This window comes from Thamnophis sirtalis, unplaced genomic scaffold, assembly GCF_051295495.1.
Source record: "Thamnophis sirtalis isolate CommonGarterSnake01/CBP01778 unplaced genomic scaffold, rThaSir2_p1.2 scaffold_2, whole genome shotgun sequence".
NCBI classification, from domain to species: domain Eukaryota; kingdom Metazoa; phylum Chordata; class Lepidosauria; order Squamata; family Natricidae; genus Thamnophis; species Thamnophis sirtalis.
The window spans coordinates 48,809,819-48,832,591 of NW_028261382.1; the positions used below are offsets into that span (position 1 = coordinate 48,809,819).

The following is a 22,773-nucleotide window of genomic DNA, read 5'->3' on the forward strand; positions in this document are numbered from 1 at the left end:
TTGGACTAGAAGACCTCCAAGGTCCCTTCCAGCTCTGTTCTGATTAATTGATTGAAATGGTGTAGGGTCCCCTGCTTGAGCAGAGGGTTGGACTAGAAGACCTCCAAGGTCCCTTCCAGCTCTGTTCTGATTAATTGATTGAAATTGTGTAGGGTCCCCTGCTTGAGCAGGGGGCTGGACTAGAAGACCTCCAAGGTCCCTTCCAGCTCTGTTCTGATTAATTGATTGAAATTGTGTAGGGTCCCCTGCTTGAGCAGAGGGTTGGACTAGAAGACCTCCAAGGTCCCTTCCAGCTCTATTCTGATTAATTGATTGAAATGTTGTAGGGTCTCCTGCTTGAGCAGGGGGCTGGACTAGAAGACCTCCAAGGTCCCTTCCAGCTCTATTCTGATTGATTGATTGGGACTGGGTGTATGAATTGCCTTCTATCATCGCAGAGTGATTCGAGAAACAAGGCATTATCCAGTAGTCCTTGACTTAAACAACAGTTTGTTTAATGAGCATTCAAAGATACAATGGCACTGAAAAAACTGACTTATGACCGCTTTTCACATTATGACCGTTGCAGCATCCCCATGGTCACGTGATCAAAATTCAAGACGCTTGGCAACTGACTCGTATTTATGACGGTCGCAGCATCCTGGGGTCACGTGATCCTCGTTTGCCACCTTTGGAACAAGCCAAGTCCCTGGGCTAAGCCAGATTCATTTAACAACCGGGTGACACATTTGACGACTGCCGTGATTCACTTAAGAACCGTTGGCATGGCAGGCTGTAAAACGGGACAAAGTTCACGTAAGAAATGCCTCGCTTAGCCACAGAAATTTTGGGCACTGTTGTAAGTCAAGGACTACCTGCATGCCGTCCTATTTAAGCACGCTTTTGAGGACGTGTGCATGCACGGAAGGCACAAGGGCGAGCAAAGTGTATGCGTAGAAGGCCGGGCGCATGCACGAACCGGGCGCGGGCGCGGGGAGGTCGAACCAGTAGTAACAAAATGTGGAACCCATCACTAATACTTGTGTAACAGAATGCTATTCCAAAGTGCAAACCGGTGTTGTGTAATGTATGACAATCGTAGCCAGGGGTGTGAAGTTTCCGCTGTTCGCCCATGAGGCCAATGTTGAGAAAAGACAGGAGACAAATTTTCTCGGGATGGAGCGACCCAGATGAGAGCCTGAGAGCCCCTTTTATTGAGACAGGACAAAGGCAGGAGGAGCAATAGCATGTGATAAAAAACAGCCTGTAAAAGTACAATTTCTAATCTACTGCTTCAGGAAAGTTCTTTCTATATATGGTCAAATCCTGGACGTCAATGGTAGGGCACATCTCAGAATGTTATGTTATTCACTATCAGGATGTTATGGCTTTCTCGGAGCCAGTTGTCTCCTGTGTGATTCAGCGTGACCCTGCAGGCCCTAGTATGAACTAGGCCATGGAGGACACACACCTGCACAAAGAACTATATTACAACACAGGGGCACTTGCACACACCCAGGGATCAAAACAGGAGAACCGTGTTGTGAAAAGCGTCTTTTGTGCAATAGTCCTGGATCCCAAAGGGGGATTAAAAATTCCCAATGCAAGGAAGGAAGGAAGGAAGGAAGGAAGGAAGGAAGGAAGGAAGGAAGGAAGGAAGGAAGGAAGGAAGGAAGGAAGGAAGGAAGGGGAGGAGGAGGAGATCCATTCTGGTTGTCCTTTGTTAGCTCCCTGCGAGACTTTGCATGCTCCCTTTGTGATTAATTTCTAAAAAAAGAAGGCAAACAGGTCTCCAATTACAAGCCCAGTTGCACACGAGAGAACATCATGCGGATGTGAAACCTATTCTCCATGCTTAGTTGGTTCGAAGATGGGTTTAAATGGGAAGGCGAATTCTTTGGCCAGCTGGGAAGCGGGAATACACAGGCGCTCCGACTTTCTCGCTGCAGCCCAGCGTTGTCAAACACAACTGCCATTGATCCAGACTCGGTTTTTTTCCTTCTGCAGATTGAGACGGTGCACGGCTATTTAACGGAGACCAAGACATTAAACGGCTGCAGAACAGTTCTCCGTGGCTGGAAAAATCTCCACCGAAGAGACTTCGGGATCTGCGCTCAGAAGGGAAAACGGATCGGCTGAAGATGCATCGGACGAAAGAACTGGAATTTGGGGGTGTATTTGGTAAGGAAGGGGACAGAGAGCATTGGCTTCCTCCCAACAGAGAATGCTGTCAAATCACCATCAGACAGCTGAGCATTATTTCCTGGGGAGGAGGGATGACTTCATGTCCTGTGTCTTAAATGTACAGGTCAGAGGTTTTACCTGAATTAGAAAAGGGAGGAAAATTACTAAAAATGTTTTCAGTTGGAGAGAGCATGTAGCACACTGCCAGAACACACACAATGCATTTCTCTTCATTACAATCCCTCCTGATTTTGTGGCCCAGAGGTGGGAGCTCTCGCCTCACATTCAGGAGGTTGTGAGTTCAATCCTAGGTAGAGGCAGATGTAGGGTCTCCTGCTTGGGCAGGGGGTTGGACTAGATGACCTGCAAGGTCCCTTCCAACTCTGCTAATTTGTGTGATGCCTGGGCCACTTTATACTGCACTGGTGAGATCCGAGTTCAAATCCTGCCTCCAGTTTTGGTCTCCATGGTGTAAAAAAAGATGTTGAGATTGTAGAAAGAGTGCAGAGAAGAGCAACCAGAATGAGGAGCAGACAGGAGGCTCAAACATATGAAGAATGGGTGCAGGAACCGGGCCTGGCTAGTCTAATGAAGAGAAGGACTAGGGGAGATATGAGAGCATCTTCCAATATTTGAGGGGCTGCCACAGAGAGGAGTTAGGGGGTCAAGCTATTCTCCAAAGCACCCAAACGCAGGATGAGAAACAATGGATAGAAACTAATTAAGGAGAGAAGCAACCTAGAATTAAGGAGAAACTTCCTAACAGTGAGGACAATTAACCAGTGGAACAGCTTGCCACCAGAAGTTGTGGGGGCTCCATCACGGGATGTTTTTAAGAAGAGACTGGACAGGGATTTGTCCAAAATAGCATAGGGTCTCCTGCTTGAGCTGGGGGTTGGACTAGATGACCTACAAGGTCCCTTCCAACTGTGTTATTCTGTATGTGCACAATAACATTGAGCCAAAAATGACACATTGAATTATAAAAAAATTAAGCCAGTTTAATGCTAACAAAAGTCTATGTGAAAGCTAAGTTTTAGCTGACTTGGTTTGCAAACATAAACTCTCACCCAAAACGGAGCGAATTTATTTCTCCCAGACCTTCTGTGCAGTCAAGGGTGATAACAGTAACTTAAACCAAGCCATTTATTGTCAAGTTTAATAAGGTGTCCTGCCACGGGCAGAAGGTTGGACTAGAAGACCTCTGAGGTCCCTTCTAGCCTTAAAATTCTATTATTCTAACACATTAGACCAGTGTTTCTCAACCTTGGCCACTTGAAGAATTCTGGGAGTTGAAGTCCACACATCTTAAAGCAGCCTTGTTGAGAGACACTGTGTTGGACTAGAATAGAATATAGGAATAGAATAGAGGGATAGGATTAAACATTTGTAGGTTAGAATAGAATATAAATAGAATAGAGGAATAGAATAGAGGAATAAGATTAAAAATGAGTAGAGTAGAATAGATTAGAATATAAATAGAATATAGGAATAGAATAGAATGGAAATAGAATATAGGAATAGAATAGAATATAGGAATAGGATAGAATAGGATTAAAATGAGTAGAGTAGAATAGAATAGAATGGAAATAGAATATAGGATAGAATATAGGAATAGAATAAAATAGAATAAATAGAATAAAATGGAAATAGAATATAGAAATAGAATAGAATAGAATATAAATAGAATATAGGAATAGAATAGATTATAGGACTAGAATAGATAGGATTAAAAATGAGTAGAGTAGAATATATTACAATAGAATATAAATAGATTATAGGAATAGAATAAAATAGAATATAGGAATAGAATAAAATGGAAATAGAATATAGAAATAGAATAGAATAAAAGGAAATATAGAAATAGAATAGAATAGAGGAATAGAATAGGATTAAAAATGAGTAGAGTAGAATATAATATAATATAAATAGAATATAGGAATAGAATAGATTATAGGACTAGAATAGATAGGATTAAAAATGAGTAGAGTAGAATAGATTACAATAGAATATAAATAGAATATAGGAATAGAATAAAATAGAATATAGAAGGAATGTCTTTGGTGCATATGTTCTCTGTGTACATAAAGTAAAATAAAATAGAATACGTAGTTCTATTTTATTTTTACATTAATCCATGTAGTTGAGTTGCATGGCCTACCAACAAACCATGCGATCCATTGCGAAGGCTCCAGCTGACCAATGGATTCCTAGGAACATCAATTTTATAGTAGCCATAAGGCTGGGACGTGAATAAAATCTCTTCCTTCCTTCCTTTCTTTCATTCCAGTCTCCATCCTCGCAATAGTCTTTGTCTTGGCAGCCCCGAGTTCAGCCACCAACGTGTTCTTCCGCTGCTCCACGACCCAAATCAACAACCTCCTGGTGGCCAACTGCCAAGGCCAAAGCCTCAGGGCCATTCCCCAGGTGGACGTGTCCACTCAAGTCTTCCTGTTGAATTTTAACCTCTTCACTACCTTCCAGGCGTCTTCGTTCCCGCAGTTGAGCGCCCTCCAGATGCTGTCATTGGGTAAACAACTGGGGGACCCTCTCTATGTTGGGGAGAAGGCCTTTGAGAACGTGTCCAACATCACCTTCCTAGACTTGGGGGGCAACAGGAACCTCTCACTGCACCCCAAAGCATTCCAGGGTTTGACCAAACTCAAGGTGTTACACTTAGACACAAGTGGTTTCGACAAGGGAATCCTGGAGAAGGGCTATTTCCAAGACCTTTTGTCGTTGGAAACCTTGGACCTTAGAGGGAACCGTCTTCGTCGGTTGAGTCCAGATCCCACCTTCCAAGGACTGAAAAAACTAAGTGTCCTCCAGCTGAAACTCAACCAAATCGGGGCCATTTGTGGAGACGACCTCCAATATCTCCGAGGGCGCCATTTGACCTTCCTCGACCTGTCCTCCAATCGACTGTCCAGCGGCTGTCCTTCTTGCGCCAACCCGTTTCGCGACATCACCCTGGGCACCTTGGACATCTCTTCCAACCCATGGGATGTGGCCCGCGTCGAAGCGTTCCTCCAGAGACTGAACGGCACCAGGATCCAGAACCTCAAGGTGCAACACTCAGGGGCCATCGGCAGCGGGTTCGGCTTCAAGAACTTGAAGGACATTTCCCACACCACGTTCTCGGGGCTGCGTCACAGCCGCGTTGGGACTTTCGACATGTCCCACGGTTTCCTCAATGCCCTGAATGCCTCCGTCTTCTCCAGCTTGCCGGATCTGAACACCTTGCTCTTAAGATCCAACCAGATTAACAAGATTCAAAAGGGGGCGTTTTCAGGGTTAAGCAAGCTCCAAGTTCTGGATCTGTCTCACAATCTTCTCGGGGAGCTGTACACGGAAGCACTGGAGGATTTGAAGGCCTCTCCTCTGCAACGTCTGATCCTGAAGTCCAACCACATCGGGATTGTTCAGCATAACGCCCTGACGGATCTCAAATCTTTGCAGTTCCTCGACTTGGAAGACAACGCTCTTGACCGAATTCCCAGAGGGAATCTCCCTTCCTTGTTACGTCTTCATTTGGGGCAAAACAGGATCCAAGACACCTGGGGCATCGAAAAACTTGGCCCACACTTGGTCCATCTTGATCTCTCCTCCAACCGTCTGAAGGACCTGGGGAACGTCTGGCATCACCTGGCAGAGATCCCCCTCCTGAAGTTTCTGAATCTCTCCGGCAACCACCTGGCGAGGTGTTCGCAAGTTGAGAAGTCTCCGAGGCAACTCACGCAACTGGACCTTTCCCGCAACGACCTGGGAAACATCTGGGCCACCCAGAGATGCACGGACCTCTTTCAGCCTCTGGAGAAACTCCGGGCATTGAATCTCAGCTCCAATCACCTCCGAGACTTGCCTGGGAACCTTTTCCAGAGTTTGGCGTCTTTAGAAATCCTGGATCTCGGGGAAAACAGGTTGCACAAACTTCCCGAACGGATCTTCCATAGTTTGGAATCCCTGCGGGCTCTCCGTGTCCGTGGAAATCCGCTGATGACCCTCTCGTCTTCCTCCTTTCAACCAATGGGGCAGCTGCGATTCCTGGATTTGAGGGAGCTGTCCTTAGTTTGCAGTTGTGACCTCAAACATTTCAGCAACTGGCTGCAGAACCACACCGCCATCGTGAAGGCATCTCAGCTTCCCCTGACTTGCCTTCAGGCCAGCTCTAATTTCCAGAGGCAGCCCTTGCCTCAGTTCCTGCGCAAGTGTGTCTCTTAAGGCCAGCGGTCACCAACCGGTGGTCCATGAGAAAATTTTGGTGGTCCGCAGAGAAATTATTTGCCTTTTTTATATTGCACTAAATTCCGGGGTCCTCAAAACCACGGTCCCTGAGCTGCATACATACAATGAACGGTTCCACCACAAAAGCGCGTAGGACAAAATCGCGCTCGACAAAAGCACGCTGTGACGTCATCACAGCGCGACGAAAAAGTTCGAAAAATGTAAAAATAAAGCGAAAACCTTACCCTAAGCCCCCCAAACCTAACCCTAAACCTAACCCTAAACCTAACTCTTAACCTAACCCTAAACCTAACCCTAACCCTAACCGTTAAATTAACGAAAAACCTAACGCTAACCCTTAACCTAACCCTAACGCTCTAAAGCTAACCCTAACCCTTAACCTAACTCTAACCCTAACCCTAACCCTTACCTTTATGTGAATCGGCTTGCTTTAATTTAATTTTTATTAATTTTTATTTGAATTTTTCGATCTTTTTTGTCGCGCTGTGATGACGTCAAAGGCGCGATTTTGTCGATCGCGCTTTTGCCGTCCGCGCTTTTGACGGGTCACGCAATGAACGCTTGTGTTGCTATGGAGAGTCTCCCCCTTCAGAGTCTTTTGGGGCGGGTTGGAGGGGGGCAGAAATTCCAACTTGGGGTCTGCTTCAGCCTCCTGGTGAGGGACGACGAGGCCACTGATGGCAAAGAGCCGGAGGGCCTCGTTCCAGTGGGACTGCATCATTGTCTGGAACTGGCTGACCATCTCAGCCCGCTGAGCCTCCAGGTGCCAGTACCTGGCCCTGCATTCCTGCAGGCCTTCCCTCTGCTTGATAAAGCCTATGCTGGTAGTCCTCAGTGAGGTGCTTCTGCTGAGCCTCTTTTCTCCTGGCGGCTGCTTAACTCCAGCAACTGCTTCCTTTTGGGGCCCTAAGGAGCCCGGGTGGCCAGGCGAGGAGTGGCTGGCAAGGCGCCCCTTGATATGAGTGACATCGAGTTGGCCACACCCACCCAGTCACATGACCTAGCCACGCCCAGCCAGCCATTACGCAGATATTAGTGGTCCGCAGGACTTAAAATGATCAATTTAGTGGTCCCTGAGGTCTTATCTTAGATCAGACACATTTCCACTTTGTGTACAACAGGTTTTGGAGGGGAGTTTGAACAAAACATCTACAATGTCCCATCTTCCTGGGATGACAAATCCCAGAACTCCCAGCCAGCACCAAATTAGGAGACCGGCAGGGCTTTTCTCTCTCCTGAAAATCCAGCAGTGAGAACAACTTGGCTGGAAAACAGGAACTACAGCCACAATACAAATTGTCCTCAACATGACGTTTGAGCCCCCAAATGTCACTAAACAAGATAGTCATTCAGTGAATTTTGGCCATTTTGCCACCTTTCTTGCCAGTTAAGTGAATCGTTGCAGTTGCTGTGTTAATAACACCGTTAAGTGAACCTGGCTTCCCCCATGGATTTTGTCAGGTGGTCGCAAGAGAGGATCACGTAACGCCGGGACATTGTGACGGTCATAAACAGAAACCGGCCGCGAAGTCTGAATTTGGATGTGACTGTGGGGATGCGGCAATGGTTGTTAAGTGTGAAAAATGGTCATGGGTCACTTTTCTTTCAGCGCCACTGTAACTTTGAAGTCATTAAATGAACTGTTGTGAGTCGAGAACTAATGTACAGTACAAAATATGTGTAAACTATCGTGCTGGGAAAATGTTCTTGCAATGTAATAATGCAGGGCAATGTGGAAAAAAGAATCAGAGGTGGAGTCATAATTTGTCTACGTTGCAACTGCCTGAGCTGAGCTTTGTACATTTGTAAATAAACCAGGACTTTAGAAAACAACATTCAGCCTAATAACTTCTTACAAAGGAAATAAAACCACGTTTAATTGTGGCAGCCTTGGAAATTTTAAATGGGCATGGAACGAAGGGGAGGAGTAATTCTTAAAAGCTGTCCTATGGTGCTCCCTGCTATTGGCTGTACTCACACAACCTGTTAAGCCATGATTTGCTTAACAGGATGACGGAAGAAGCAACATTTGGGCAAGTTCATCCAAGACGCCCATCTCAAATCATTGCGTACTGGTGCAGAATTTGCACTCAGATCAAGTCTGGCAAAGAGGCCAGAAAATTAGAGGTGATTTTCACAGCCATAACCAGGGGATACAAAAACTTATCGTACATGAAGCGGATTCATTAAAGATGGCAGGCTTGGCTAGAGTGGAGGGTTTGGCAAAAACGTACTCCAGAATGTAGAAGGGACCTTGGAGGTCTTCTAGTCCAACCCCCTGCTTAGGCAGGAAACCCTAATCAATTTCAGTGAAACGTCTGTCCAATCTCTTCTTAAAAACCTTCAATGTTGGAGCACCCTCAATATCTGGTGGCAAGCTGTCCCACTGGTTAATTATTCTCACTGTTAGAAAATGTCTCCTTAGTTCTAGATTGCTTCTCTTTATTTACTTTCCATCCATTACTTATTGTCTTGCCTCCCGGTGCTTTGGAGAACAAAATGACCCTCCCCTCCTTTGTCACAACCCCTCAAAGTCCACTTCTGACAATTGAGCCCAAAATTTTGATTGCGAATTACTAAATGGCAATACAATTTTAAACGTTTGTCTTTAAAATGCACTTGTTCAAATGGATGCATTTAAAACACATTTCAGTGAATGCATTTCTGTGCAAAAATTTCAGAGAAAGGAGGAAGTATCTTAAGGCGGGGAGGGGGATCTTTAATTTATAGCCAGGTCAGCTGAAGAATGCAAAAAGAACTCACAAATATACTGCATGATATTTTATTATATGCAAAGTTTTGACACCCAATCCATAAGGCAAATTCCACAGGTTTAGTTCAGCTGACCAAGTGGGTACATAAATTGTCATCCTGTTCGGTTCAAGAGTTGAGCATCTGTTAATTGGAACATCCCTGAACCTCACTTAATTCAGAGAAGAAATGTACTTGAAGTTACCAATTTGATAAATGAACGTGAGGCACCGTTTACTCATTCCTAGAGTATTCCAACACATCGTGGGCGATTCTTCTGCTTCCTCGTGGTGATTTATTTGGAATGGTTAGTGAGGAAGAATTGTTTCCCTTCCAAAATGTATTCAACATCTCTGTGGGGGGGAAAGCACAATGCAGATATTTAGATATAATTCAAAAAATAACATACAGAACAGCCCCAAAGGTGCTTTTTTTTCCCCAGGAGGCAACTGGACTTCCTTGATATATTTTTTTCAAAGACGTTTTGCTTCTCATCCAAGCAGCTTTTTCAGCTCTGACTGGATGATGGGGAAGGGAAGGATTTACCCTCCTTGCAGACAGCTGGTCATTTGCATCCTTTTTAAACAGTCATTGAGGCCACTTGGAGGTTTATCTCTGTCCTCAAAGTCACCTGAGTGGTGCAAATGGGTGTGGAGCCATCTTGGAATTGCTGAAAGGATTGTGATTTGGAGTTGTTTGTCCCTTCTCTATTGAACCTAAGACACAGGCTGTTGGGGACGAGGCTGTGTTGTCTATGTCTCAAACTGGAAGCACAAGTGGTTCCTGTCGTGCACAATATTTTCTGAAAATCAATTCATCCTCCTGTACCGTTCGAAGGGTATTCATCCCAAAGCGTGTCGTTAAAGGTCTATGGAGATTTATCTATGGACCCAGACTCATCCCCATCAGCCTGCACCTGTGTTCAACAGTGAAGGTTCCTATCCCAAAGTTTTTGCCATTTTTCTAATTCCAGTGTGTAACCAAAGTTTTTTTGCCAATACAATCATTGTTTGACTTGTTCCTCTTCCATTTTAGAATGTAATAATTACAGGTTTTTAATCAGTTTGTCATCTGTTCCTTACAAAAACCCCAGTGTCTTTGAAAATATCTATATACCGCACTCCTTCCATACCACAAAAACATGCCATTGTGCAGCCAAGGCAGCTCCACAACCATTTGCATCACTCAGATGACCCTGAGGACACAGATAAGACCTCCAGGTGGTCTCAACAGCTCTCTAAAAAGGACACAAATGACCAGATTTCTGCAAGGAGCATAAATCCTTCCATTCCCTCCCTCCAGTCAGAGCTGAAGCAGCTCCTTGGATGGGAAGCAAAATGTCTTCAAAAGAAAAACAACAACAAGAAAGTCCAATTTGTCAAGAGATTGTTGCAGCAATCAAATCCAGAAAGCATACACAGGTAACTGATGCAGCAGGATTCATTAACTCCTCTTTATATATAATATTATATACAATACCAAGAGTGGTTTTTCCAACGTGGTAAGAGGATTGGTTTCCAGTTTAGTTCAGAGCTCAGACCAGTTTTGGGCTCAGCACAGACTCGGAGCTACAGAGCTAAGCCACACCCAGGCTCCAAAGTGTTTCACCTCCCATTGGCTGACCTTGTTGCTATGCCCTTTTTCCAGTTCATGAATATACTCTGACACGGTTGGGCTCCTTTAAAAGCACCTTTGGGACACCTGTGACAAGGAACCTCCAGAGATAGTAATGTATAGAGCAGTATCTGTGCACGGATGCTAATTTGAGCTCACAGGTTTGCATTCTGTGTATTTTATGCACAGGATATGCACAGCCAGGATTGCTTAATAGTCACATTTGCTGCTCTTCACTTAATAGTCACATTTGTTGCTCTTCAGAATGTGTGACCCCGCAAAATTCAACTGTGTCACAGACGGCCAACCCATCTAAAGACACTTTTGAGTGAAGAAAGGTCACGTTAGTATCTGATGACATAAAATCCCGCTGTTTGAGGCTTGCAACAGTGAGAGGAATTCAAGCCTTTATAAAACCTTTTGACTGCTTAAATGTTGGTACCCATCGCGCCCCGCTCCATACTGTGTCCCTTCTTAAAATTGTGAGCCCAAGAAGGCGATGAAAATAGCCACCTATAACTATCCACTACTATAAATATTTCAAATTAATTCTAGTTCATCAACAGACTCTTCGTCGGAAACAATCTTGTCTATTAACCAGGAAAAAGAGCATCAATACTTACATTTTCAAAGTGGAGGGAAATTGTTTTCACCCAATTCCTGCCAGAATCATCAATCCTGTAAAAGAAAAAAGAAAAAAACCACCGGTAATTCTTGAGTTAGCAACCAAATACTTTGATCTACTGGCAGTAAAAAAAATATCTGTAATCCAGAAACCGTTCTTCTCTTCACCTTTTATTGTCAAAGGCAGTTCAGAGTCAGACATTTATTTCTTTCTATATTAACTAGCCAATAACATTGCCCGGGTATTTATGTTGGGGGGGCGGGGGAATGGTGAGGACCAAACATAATTTCTAATGTTGGCTTTTCCCCATTACCAGAGGGTGCCCCCTTGTGCAGTACTGTGAAGCCGTTACCATGGCAACTCCACTGAACAGTAGAAGCCATTTTAAGGCACAACAGGCTGTATCTTAACAGAACACACACCCTGAGGGGTGTCTTACCCCCCACAGTATTTTTTTCCAGAGGATCAGTCATCTGTGTACCAGGTTTGGTTGAAATTGCTCAAGGCGGTCCAGAGTTATGCTGGAATACATAAACCTGTTTTTTTAAATTTATTGATTAGCCCCTGGTGTCAGGCCTGCAGTTATATTCCTTTTTAGGATCTTTGGCCTGCCACACTCTATATTATTTCATTATGCTGTTTCATTAGTATAGTAATTGGGAAGGGGAATAGAAAGGAGAAGAACTGTGGAATGTGTTGTTGTCATTCTTTTCTAGAAGCCAAAGGTCATCTTTTGTCTCCGCACCTGATCGGAACTAGATGGGTGGAAATGCCACAGATTGGACCATGTGATGGATTTATGGGTGTGGAGATAAGATCATGACCTTTCAACTGGGAGGAATCCCAGGAAGCTTTTAGATTTGGGATTCCACAGATGTGCCAACATGTCTGTCTTATTAAATTGGAACTTTGATGAAAGTTATGTCTTGAGCTCTGATTTAATTCTGCATAATTGGAACGCTGACATTTGGGCTACATCAAAGTAAAGGAAAATATTTGTAGCTCATAGTTGAAATTAGGGTTCTTTGATGCCGCCCTGAGCTTGGTTGTAACAATGAAGCTCAGACCGCACCATCAAAGACCCCTCATTTTTAATTTCTATACCGCCAAACCAAAGTTGGGTCACGGAGGATTAGTCCTCGTGTGACAACCACAATTGAGCCCAAAATTTCCGCCACTGAGCAAGGAAACTGTTTAGTTTGCCCCATTTTATGACCTCTTTGCCACAGTCGTTAAGCAAATCATGCAGTCATTAAGCGAATCTGGCTTCCCCCATTGAGTATGCTGTTTGGAGACCAGCTGGGAAGCTCGCAAATGACTGGGACACTGCATGCCAGTTGCCACGCGCCTAAATTTTGATCACGTGGCCATGGGGATGTTGCAATGGACGTAACAAGTGTGAAAATCAGTCATAAGTGCTAATGTAAACTTTTGTCACCTGACCTTAATTTACACGTTTGCCAAAAATTGGGTTTTACTTCTACTTTACAACAAAACAAACATGGGTTCGCTTAACAATCCTAATTTTTTTAAAAAATTGGGTTGGTTACATGAGTGACCCTCTTTACAATAGTCGCAACTTAAAATGGAAATGAGTAGGCTCCATTAGGGTCTTAAGTCGAGGGCATCCTGGTGTGAAACCACAGGATGGGGTATGTAGTCTTGACCAAAGTTCCATTTGCTATATACACAGCTGGTTCTCAACAACTGAGCCCGACATTTCTGTTGTTATGTGGGACGTTTGTTACGTGAGTTTTGCTCGGTTTTAAATTTCTTGCCATAGTCGTTAAATGAACCACTGAAGTTATTAAGCTAGTGACACGTCTGGTTAAGTGAATCTGGCTTCCTTTGTTTTGTCGCAAAAGGGGAGCAGGTGACTCCAGGACACTGCAACCATTATAAATAGGACTCGGTTGCCAGTTGACGTGTGACTCACGCCATCTGAATTCAGATCACGTCAGGGATGCTACAAAGGTTGTAACGGGGGGAAATCGTCTCACTTTTTCCCCAGTGCCGCTGTAACTTTGAACAGCCCCTAAATGAACTGTCGTAAGTCGAGGACTATCTGCAACTCATTTAACTCAAGAGGAATGCATGGTGAAGACAAGCTGTGGGCAAACAGGTTCTGCTCAGGGCATGTTTCTAATCATGGTTTATCAGGTGAAACACGGACATAACATGCAGTTCATCATAGCAGACTGTCGAAAAACCTTATTAATATTCCCAAGTTTTATTTTTGAAGCTGGTAAAAAATAATAATAATCAAGATACCTTTTTTTTTTCATTCTCTTCCTACGAAATATACCAAACTATACCAAATCTGGGAGTTGAAGTCCACAAGTCTTAAAGTTGCCAAGTTTGGGAACCACTGGTCTAGATAATCTGTTTCATCCAAGGACCGCTGGAGCTGAGAGGCCACCACTTTCTCAACAACCTTCCCAACAAAGGTCTCACCACCGCCGCCTTTGGGGGGGGGAAGAACCCCTCCCAAAGGGAGGCGGTAACTATCGCCTGGATCCAGCCCCATGTCACCTCCCTGCTGTTCGCAACCAGCCAGGAGGGGCACGGGTCCAGCACACATGTGGAGGCACTCAAATCCTTCAGTGTGTTAGTGGCTACACATAGACTTGGAACCAGATAGATAGATAGATAGATAGATAGATAGATAGATAGATAGATAGATAGATAGATAGATAGATAGATAGATAGATGATAGATAGATAGATAGACAGACAGACAGACAGACAGATAGTATACTAATATATAACCAACATCGTATTGTATTATTAAATGTTTACATCAATTCATCTTGCCATCAATTCCCAAAAACAATTATTGGCTATTCTGCTCTCCCTACACCGTATTTGTACCTTATCCATCATTTTCTTCTCCCTCTTTCCTCTCCTTACCTTTCTTCCCTCTGTCACCCTTCCCTTCTCTACTTCCCCTTCCTCTCTCCTTCTCCTCTCCCCCCTTTCCACTCCTCCTTTCTCTCTTCCTCTCCCCCCCCTTGCCCTCTCTTCTTCCCTTACCTCTCTCCTCTACTCCACACTCTTCATCTCATTTCCTTGGTGTATTTCAGCCTCTGAGTGAGCTCCATTTTATGTTGATGGTATTTATAATTCCTTTTCAATATGCATATTTAATTTTAACGTATATCTTCCTCCTCCTTTTTTAAAAAGAGAGAAAAAAGTATACTTATATAGTAATCGTATTTATAAACCACTACCCCCAGGCTATTTTTGGCTGAGATATAGACCTAGTTACAATTCCCAGCTATTCTCAATTATATTTATATAATTATGCATCCTTACAGGCCCCAAATTTGTGATTCTGTCTTTATAATCTCAATAATTTCCCATTGTAAATATATATCATGTTCCCTTTCTATTTTTCCATATCTTCGCTTAGGTTACTCTTAGTTGTCTTTAAATAACAATCCTTACTGTTCAATGTTCATTACAATTCCCTTAATCTACTATATAGAATAAGAACCAGAGATATATTTGTTGGGCGTTATAACCAGAAAAATATGATAAAAAAGACTAGATATCTGGTTTTAAATATACTACACGCAACCAGAATTGTATTTGCACAGCAATGGAAAAAACGATGAGATTCCGCCAGATGAGAAGGTAATTAAGAAAATATGAGAATGCACAGAAATGGATAGATTAATACTCACTATTAAAAATAAAGAAAACTGAATATTTTTTGATATGGGATATATTTTATCAATGGCTAGACAATAGAAACAGAAGTCAGAAAGGAGGAGATATAAAAAGAGGAATTGATATTAATAATAAGGGAATAAGGGTGGCTCAGTGGCTAAGACGCTGAGCTTGTTGATCAGAAAGGTCAGCAGTTCAGCGGTTCAAATCCCTAGCACTGCATAACGAGGTGAGTTTCCATGACTTGTCCCAGCTTCTGCCAACCTAGCAGTTCGAAAACACGTAAAATATGCAAGTAGAAAAATAGGAGCCACCTTTGGTGGGAATGGAACAGCGTTCCGTGCGCCTTTGGCGTTGAATCATGCCAGCCACATGACCACGGAGACTTCTTCGGACAGCGCTGGCTCTTCGGCTTTGAAACGGAGATGAGCACCGCCCCCTAGAGTCGGGAACGACTAGCAATTACGTGCTTTTGAACTGCTAAGTTGGCAGAAGCTGGGACGAGGAACAGGAGCTCACTCCCTTAACCCGGCGCTGGGATTCGCACCGCCAAACTGCCGACCTTTCTGATGGACAAGCTCAGCGTCTTAGCCACTGAGCCACCACATCCCTCATATAGATTATAAACTGGAATTATTTTTGTTAGCCGTATTACCGGAGAACTATGATAAAAGGAATGTGTATTTAATGTTACATGCACCGGAAAAAACCAGGAAACGCCCCTCCAGATGAAGAAATAAATTTAAAAAATACTAAGACTGCAGAACTGGATATATTAACATTGAAGGTAAAAAAGAAAAAGGAGGCACAGAATATTTTTGAATTTTGGATTTCTTTTCTCCATAGTTGGATAAGAGAGGTAGAAACAAGGAATTTCATGTCACGAAACGATAACATCTTGAATTAACGTGGCAGAAAGCTACTTCCTCCACAGCCTGACTCTCCATAATGACGTCCGTGGCGCAGGGAGTCTCCTGCTTTAGCTGTTGTCGTGCCAATGTGTCTATTGCAGCAGCTAGATGGAGTTTGCAGCTGGGTAGCACCATGTGATGGGACGCGGTAGCTCAGTGGCTAAGACCACTCAGAAATGTCAGCAGTTCAGCAGTTCGTATCCCTAGCGCCGCGTAACGGAGGGAGCTCCCGTGACTTGTCCCAGCTTCTGCCAACCTAGCAGTTCGAAAGCACCTAAAAAATGCAAGTAGAAAAATAGGAACCACCTTTGATGGGAAGGGAAGAGTGTTCCGTGCGCCTTTGGCGTTGAGTCGTGCCGGCCACATGACTATGGAGACATCTTCGGACAGCGCTGTCTCTTTGGCTTTGAAACGGAGATGAACAGCGCCCCCTAGAGCCGGGAATGACTAGCACATACGTGCGAGGGGAGCTTTTTACCTTTACCTTCATTTAGTTTTATATATACAAACCACAACTAGAATTGAATGGAAAAACCGATGAGATTCTGCCAGATGAGAAGGTAATTAAGAAAATATGAGAATGTGCAGAAATGGATAGATTAACACTCACTATTAAAGATAAAGAAGAAACCGAATATTTTTCTGATATGGGATGTATTTCTAGACAACAGAAACAGAAGTGAGAAAGGAGGAGATATAAAAAGAAGAAATATTAATATGGAGAGTTGTTAAAGAAGATATTAAGAATTATTGTTGTATTATAATATTATCAATATTATTGTGATGAATATCGCAGCAAATAGATGGATTATGATTGTTTAAAAATAACAGTACCCAGGTTCACACACTGTCCGATGGGAATTGAATGCTATATAAGTGAAATAAATAAAACATGAAACTCCTTCAGTGAGGCGGTCAGTGGCAATGGATACAATGCCCAGTTCCTTTGTGGAATACTTCCCGCTTTCGCCCTGGCATTGTCTGCATTTTGCATGCAAGATGCCAGTTGCAAGCTGAAGAAGGTGGGAGCACTACAGAGGTGGGTTCCTACCAGTTCGCACCTATTCGATAGAACCAGTTCGTCAAATCTACCAAACCAGTTAGAAGAGGTTCCACCAGTGGACCCGGAAAGCAGGCCACACCTACAGAAGAGGTTCCAGAAATTTTTTGAAACCACCACTGGTGGGTGTGTAATGTCCTGCAGTTATCTATGCATTAATAATGATCTAGCAATATTTCCTTATACATTTTAGGGACCTTTCCTTACATAATTGGTGTTTTCTTTCATACTTTTGGATTTCTAATTTCTGTTTCCGTTAGTTGGCAATTGCTAAAACCAATCCCACGTGAAAAAGTATTCAAAGCCTTCTTGATTTTAATTGTCAATTTATTTATTCCTGCACATTGAAATATTTATTCATTTACATATCTCTGTTTTTCCACTGTTGTGCAAACACAATTCCAGCAGCTGCTAACATGTGTAAAATTAAATATACGTATATTATACTCCCTTTCAAATAGCCAACAAAATATTTCTGGTTTGAATTCCATATCTTGCTTTACGATTGCTTCTAACCACTAACTTCTGAATAGCTACTTGGACCGACCTAAGTACTAATTCATAATTTCATATCCAGTCACATGGGTGGCAAGCCACTCCCATCCAGTCACATGGGCAGCAAGCCACTCCCATCCGGTCACATGGGCAGCAAGCCACTCCTATCCGGTCACATGGATAGTGTGTCAAGCCACGCCCACAAAGGAGGCCACACCCACAGAGTAGGTTCCAACAATTTTTTTTTTTTTTTTTGTATTCTTTTTTTTTTTTTTTTTGTTTTTTTTTAATATATATATTTTATTATGTTTTCATTCTATACAATCACATATTCACTGTGCTTAATCAGGGCATATAACATTGAATATAGAAAATGCCCTCTACAATACAAACCCAGTATACCACCTTGACCCGCCATACACCCTCTTTCAACCCCCTCCAACTTTCATTCTTCCTTCTCACACACCCCTCTACACCTACTTCCCCTCCCCTTCTTTTAACCTTGACCCTATCACACCCTCTCCATTCCCTCCCTCCCTTCTCCTCCTCCTCTCTCTCACCCTCTCCACCCTCCTTCTTCTTTCACTCGACTCTTTCCTTCGGTATCTATTACCTTCCAGTATATTCGGTTTGTTCTATTTTCGCACTAACATTGAAAAGCCACAGTATACAAATACAATCATGGAATTTAACACATATTGTATTTCCCCCCACCCCCCTCCCCCTAAATCCCCACCTCCCTTCCCTCCCCCCGACTTCCCAAAGACCATACGTGGTATAACTTTTGAACAATCACAGTCTAAGATATCTCTACATTGAACTCAGCTTCTTACTGTTACCCAAATTTTAAACAATTTAAATTATTACTGATACTAAGCATAAGCTATCTGGAGTTTCTTAGTCCCATATTTACTTTTTATGTAATCAATCCATTTTTTCCAGTCTCGTTTATATCTCTCGTTTGAATGTTCTTTGAGATATGCAGAGATTTTGGCCATTTCGGCTAAGTTCATAACTTTCAAAGTCCATTCTTGAATTGTAGGTAAATCTTTCTTCTTCCAATACTGCGCCACCAAGAGTCTTGCTGCCGTTATTAAATACAGAACCAAATTAGTCTCTGCTGCTGTAAAATCAATACATATACCCAGTAAAAACAACTGGGGGGTAAATTTTATCCTTCTTTTAAAGATGTTTTGCAGGATCCACCATATTTTTATCCAAAATGCCTTGACATTACGACATGTCCACCATATATGAAAATATGTAGCATCACAAGAACCACATCTCCAACATTTAGGTTGAACATTTGGATACATAGAGGCAAGCTTTTTAGGATCTAGGTGCCATCTATAAAACATCTTATAAAAATTTTCTCTCAAGTTTTGTGCTTGTGTAAATTTCACATTTCTTACCCAGATTCTTTCCCATGTTTCAAGCATTATTGGTTCCTCGATATTCTGAGCCCATTTTATCATACAATCCTTAATCAGTTCCGTTTCAGAATCCATCTGTACTAATACATTATATATCCTCTTTATATGCATTGAGCTTTGATCTCTTATTTGTTTAAACAAGTTATCCTCAACTTTTACAAAGCCAATTTTTTGATCTATTTTCCACCTAGCCTGTAATTGACCATACTGAAACCACGTTTGAACTACCTTCTCTTCTTTAAGTACCTCTAAAGATTTTAGTTCCATCACCCCTCTTTCTGAGATAAGAAGTTGTCTATAGGTGGTTCTATCGTGTTTTTGTTCTACATTCATATTTTCAATTGCATGTCTAGGAATTGCCCACATGGGCACTTTATCATTTAATTTATGTTGATATTTTTTCCAAACCCTCAATAAAGCATTTCTTAAGATGTGATTTTTAAATTTCTTATCCGTTTTTTTGTTAAATAACAAGTAAGCATGCCAACCATATAACAAGTCATATCCCTCGATATTCAAAATTCTGTCATTAGTTAGATGAATCCAATCACTAATTGCAGATAATGCCACTGCGTCATAGTATAATTTTAAGTTAGGTAATTTCAATCCTCCTCTTTCACGTGCATCTTGCATTATTTTCATCTTTACCCTCGGCTTCTTTCCTGCCCACACAAATTTATTGATACCCTTCTGCCATTCTAAAAGATTCGCATCTCTTTTAAGTATTGGTAACATTTGAAAAAGAAATAAAAATTTTGGTAAAATGTTCATTTTTACTGCCGCTATTCTACCCAGCAAGGACAAATGCAGTTTTTCCCACCTTTTCAACTCCAACTGTGTACTATGCCAAAGTGATTCATAATTATACTTGTATAATTTCCCATTTGAGATTAAAATATTAACTCCAAGATATTTAACTTTTTTAACTACCTCACATCTTAGCATCGCCCCCAGTTCTTCCTTCTGTTTGATAGTCATATTTATAGCTATTATTTTGGTTTTTCCTAGATTTATTTTAAATCCCGAGACTTGACCATATTGATTGATCGTATTCAATAATACCCTACTAGTTTCCTGCGGTTGTTCCAATATTATAACCAGATCATCCGCAAATGCACGGACTCTATATTCTTGCTGTCTAATTTTAATCCCTTTTAGACCGCCTAGGCCCCGTATCTTATTCAACAGTATTTCCAAAGTTATAATAAACAATAATGGGGACAGAGGACAGCCTTGTCTTGTGCCTTTTTCAATTTGAAAGGAGTCTGTCAGACTTCCATTGACAATGATCTGGGCTGTTTGCTGCTGATATATTGCACCAATTGACCGTAAAAAACCATCTCCTATCTGCATTTTTTGCAATGTCTTCAGCAGGAATTGCCAATTAACTCGATCAAAGGCTTTCTCCGCATCCAGAAATATGAATGCGGCCGGAATTTGATTGTTCTTTCCCAGGTATTCTAAAGCGTTGATAATTAATCTAACGTTGTCCTTCATCTGTCTGCCCTGTATAAAACCAGTTTGATCGGTATGTATCAGTTGTTGAATTACCCCCATTAGCCTATTTGCTAATATTTTAGTAAAAATTTTATAATCTACATTGAGTAATGAAATAGGTCTGTAATTTTTTGGTTGGGTAAGGTCTTGGTCTTCTTTGGGTATCAACGATATGAACGCAGTCTTCCACGAAGGAGGCACTTTCCCTCCCGATTGAATTTTATTGAATAGTTCTCTGAGGGGTTCTACCATTTCTAACTGTAGATTTTTATAATAAACAGCTGTTAAACCATCTGTGCCTGGTGCTTTCCCTAACTTTAATTGTTTAATTGCCTGCAAAATTTCCCCAGAGGTTATAGGTTGATTCAGCTTATGCCTATGTTCTTCTCTAACTAGGGGGATTTTCTCTTTATCTAGGTATTTGTCTATATCTCCGTCCTTAATTTTATCCCCTTTATACAACTCTGTAAAAAATTCCCGAAATACCTTTTGAATCTCTTCCTGTTGAAACACTTCCTTCCCTCTGTAACACAATTTGGATACATTTCGAGCTTTCCTTTTTTTTCTAATCTGATAAGCCAACCACCTACCGGGTTTATTTGCATTGCAGAAAGTATTATGTTTAGCATATAATAAACTAGTAGCTACCTGGTCAGAGATCAGCATATCAAACTGAGATTTTAATATAGCAATTGTTTCCCTAATCTTTGTATCTCCTGGAATCAATGTTAATTCTGACTCTTTCCCTTTAATTTCCTCTTCCAATTCTTTTCGTTTTTGCCCTTGTTTGTGTCTATGTATTTTGTTTATATTCATTAATACTCCTCTCATATACGCTTTGCTTGCATCCCATACATATTCCAAAGATGTACCCTTGTTCATATTGAGAACAAAATATTCCGATAGCAATTTTTTACAATCATTAACATACTTTTCATATCTAAATAAGTTTTCATTCAACCTCCAGGACCTTCTTGGCTGGGCTACCCTTCCCAATTCCATCCAGACTGGATTATGGTCTGAAAGAACTCTCGCCATAATCTTTGTCTTCTTCACCCTACAAAGTAAATCATTTGTAATTAGTATAAAATCAATCCTTGAAAGAGATTGATGTCTATTGGAAAAAAAGGTAAAGTCATGTTCTTCTGCATGCCTCTCGCGCCAAGCGTCTCGCAATTCAAAGTCGTCCAGCATGTCAAAAAAGGCTTTGGGTAACTTAGCTCGAAATTTGGTGTTCGGGCGAGCTGTCTTCTTATCTCTTTTGGTGTCGATCACGCCATTCCAGTCACCCAACAATATACAAGATTCAAAGTCCCACTGTACTAATTTAGCGTGAAGATTTCTATAAAATCCATCTTGTTGTTGATTAGGAGCATAAATTCCCAAAAGTAACGTCTTTTTCCCTTCTAAGATTAAATCTAATGCAATATATCTTCCAAAGGGATCTGCTTCAATTAGCTCAGCTTTAATGTCTTTTCTTAAATATACTACTATGCCATTTTTCTTTTCCATGGCTGAGGTCGCAAAATGTTGGCCCAGTTTGGGGTTAAACAAATATTTTTGATCGGTTGATTTGATATGAGTTTCTTGCAAGCAAATTATGTCATTCTTAAACTGTTTGAGATAATGAAATATTTTCTTTCTTTTCTGTGGAGAGTTCAGTCCGTTAACATTCCATGTCAAAATCTTAGTTGTCATTTTTGGTTGCCTGAAGCTTTTTTAGAGCCTCCCGCAAGGCCTGTCTCACCTTTGGTTTGGCTCCTCCCACAGCTTCTGAGCTTGTTGCAGTAGCTCCTTGATCAATGGCCAACGATTGTTGAGATTGTTGCATAGTAGCTTGTTTATCCGTTTGTCTGGTGGTCTTACGGTTGGGTCTTTTTTCCTTGACTCCTTGCCCTTCCGGAAGAGGGAGATGATACATTTTATCTGATGGTTGTGTGGTTTGCTGTTTATCTTGTTCGTCTCGTGGTTTTTCACCATATCCCGAAGGTTCAGGGTATCCCATCTTCAGAATCCTATGATAGAAATCACGAGCTTTCCATACAGAGCTGAGATGATATCTTTGTTTGTCCATTGTAACTGTAATACCGAATGGGGCATCCCATCTGTACTGTATCTGACGCTTTCTGAGCTCTTCCACCAGAAAAGCATAATCTCTTCTGGCTCTTAGCATCTGAGGTGGTATTTCTTTCAAAACAATCAGGTCCTGTCCACCAATTTGAAGCTTAGTATTGTAAGACTCTTGTAGTATTATATTTCTAGATTCTCTTGTAACAAAGTATATTACCACGTCTCGGGGAAGTTGCCT

General features: G+C 42.0%; 1 protein-coding gene, 1 long non-coding RNA gene and 2 other non-coding genes across 4 annotated transcripts; 1 reads left to right on the plus strand and 3 right to left on the minus strand.

Moving 5' to 3' along the window:
• Window positions 1-2,029: 2,029 nt before the first annotated feature.
• Window positions 2,030-6,491, plus strand: LOC148048775 (toll-like receptor 5). The gene is made up of 2 exons (XM_087705375.1): window positions 2,030-2,160; window positions 4,454-6,491. The coding sequence occupies exons 1-2, from the start codon at window positions 2,121-2,123 to the stop codon at window positions 6,382-6,384; spliced, it is 1,971 nt and encodes a 656-aa protein (XP_087561501.1). The 5' UTR covers window positions 2,030-2,120; the 3' UTR covers window positions 6,385-6,491.
• Window positions 6,492-9,177: 2,686 nt separating this feature from the next.
• Window positions 9,178-13,754, minus strand: LOC148048776 (uncharacterized). Its single transcript, XR_015695515.1, has 3 exons — window positions 13,670-13,754; window positions 11,397-11,451; window positions 9,178-9,512 (listed from the first exon to the last, which is right to left on the minus strand). It is a non-coding gene; the product is annotated as an uncharacterized LOC148048776 (long non-coding RNA).
• LOC148048777 (small nucleolar RNA SNORA79) lies at window positions 11,037-11,176 on the minus strand. Its single transcript, XR_015695715.1, has one exon. It is a non-coding gene; the product is annotated as a small nucleolar RNA SNORA79 (small nucleolar RNA).
• Window positions 13,521-13,598, minus strand: LOC148048778 (small nucleolar RNA SNORD126). The gene has a single exon (XR_015695713.1). It is a non-coding gene; the product is annotated as a small nucleolar RNA SNORD126 (small nucleolar RNA).
• Window positions 13,755-22,773: the final 9,019 nt, after the last annotated feature.

Excerpts from the sequence above, each read along its gene's own strand:
- LOC148048775 (XM_087705375.1), top strand. The coding sequence starts at position 2,121 with ATGCATCGGACGAAAGAACTGGAATTTGGGGGTGTATTTG. Across the intron at positions 2,161-4,453 it reads GGAATTTGGGGGTGTATTTG|TCTCCATCCTCGCAATAGTC; the intron begins GTAAGGAAGGGG and ends CTTTCATTCCAG.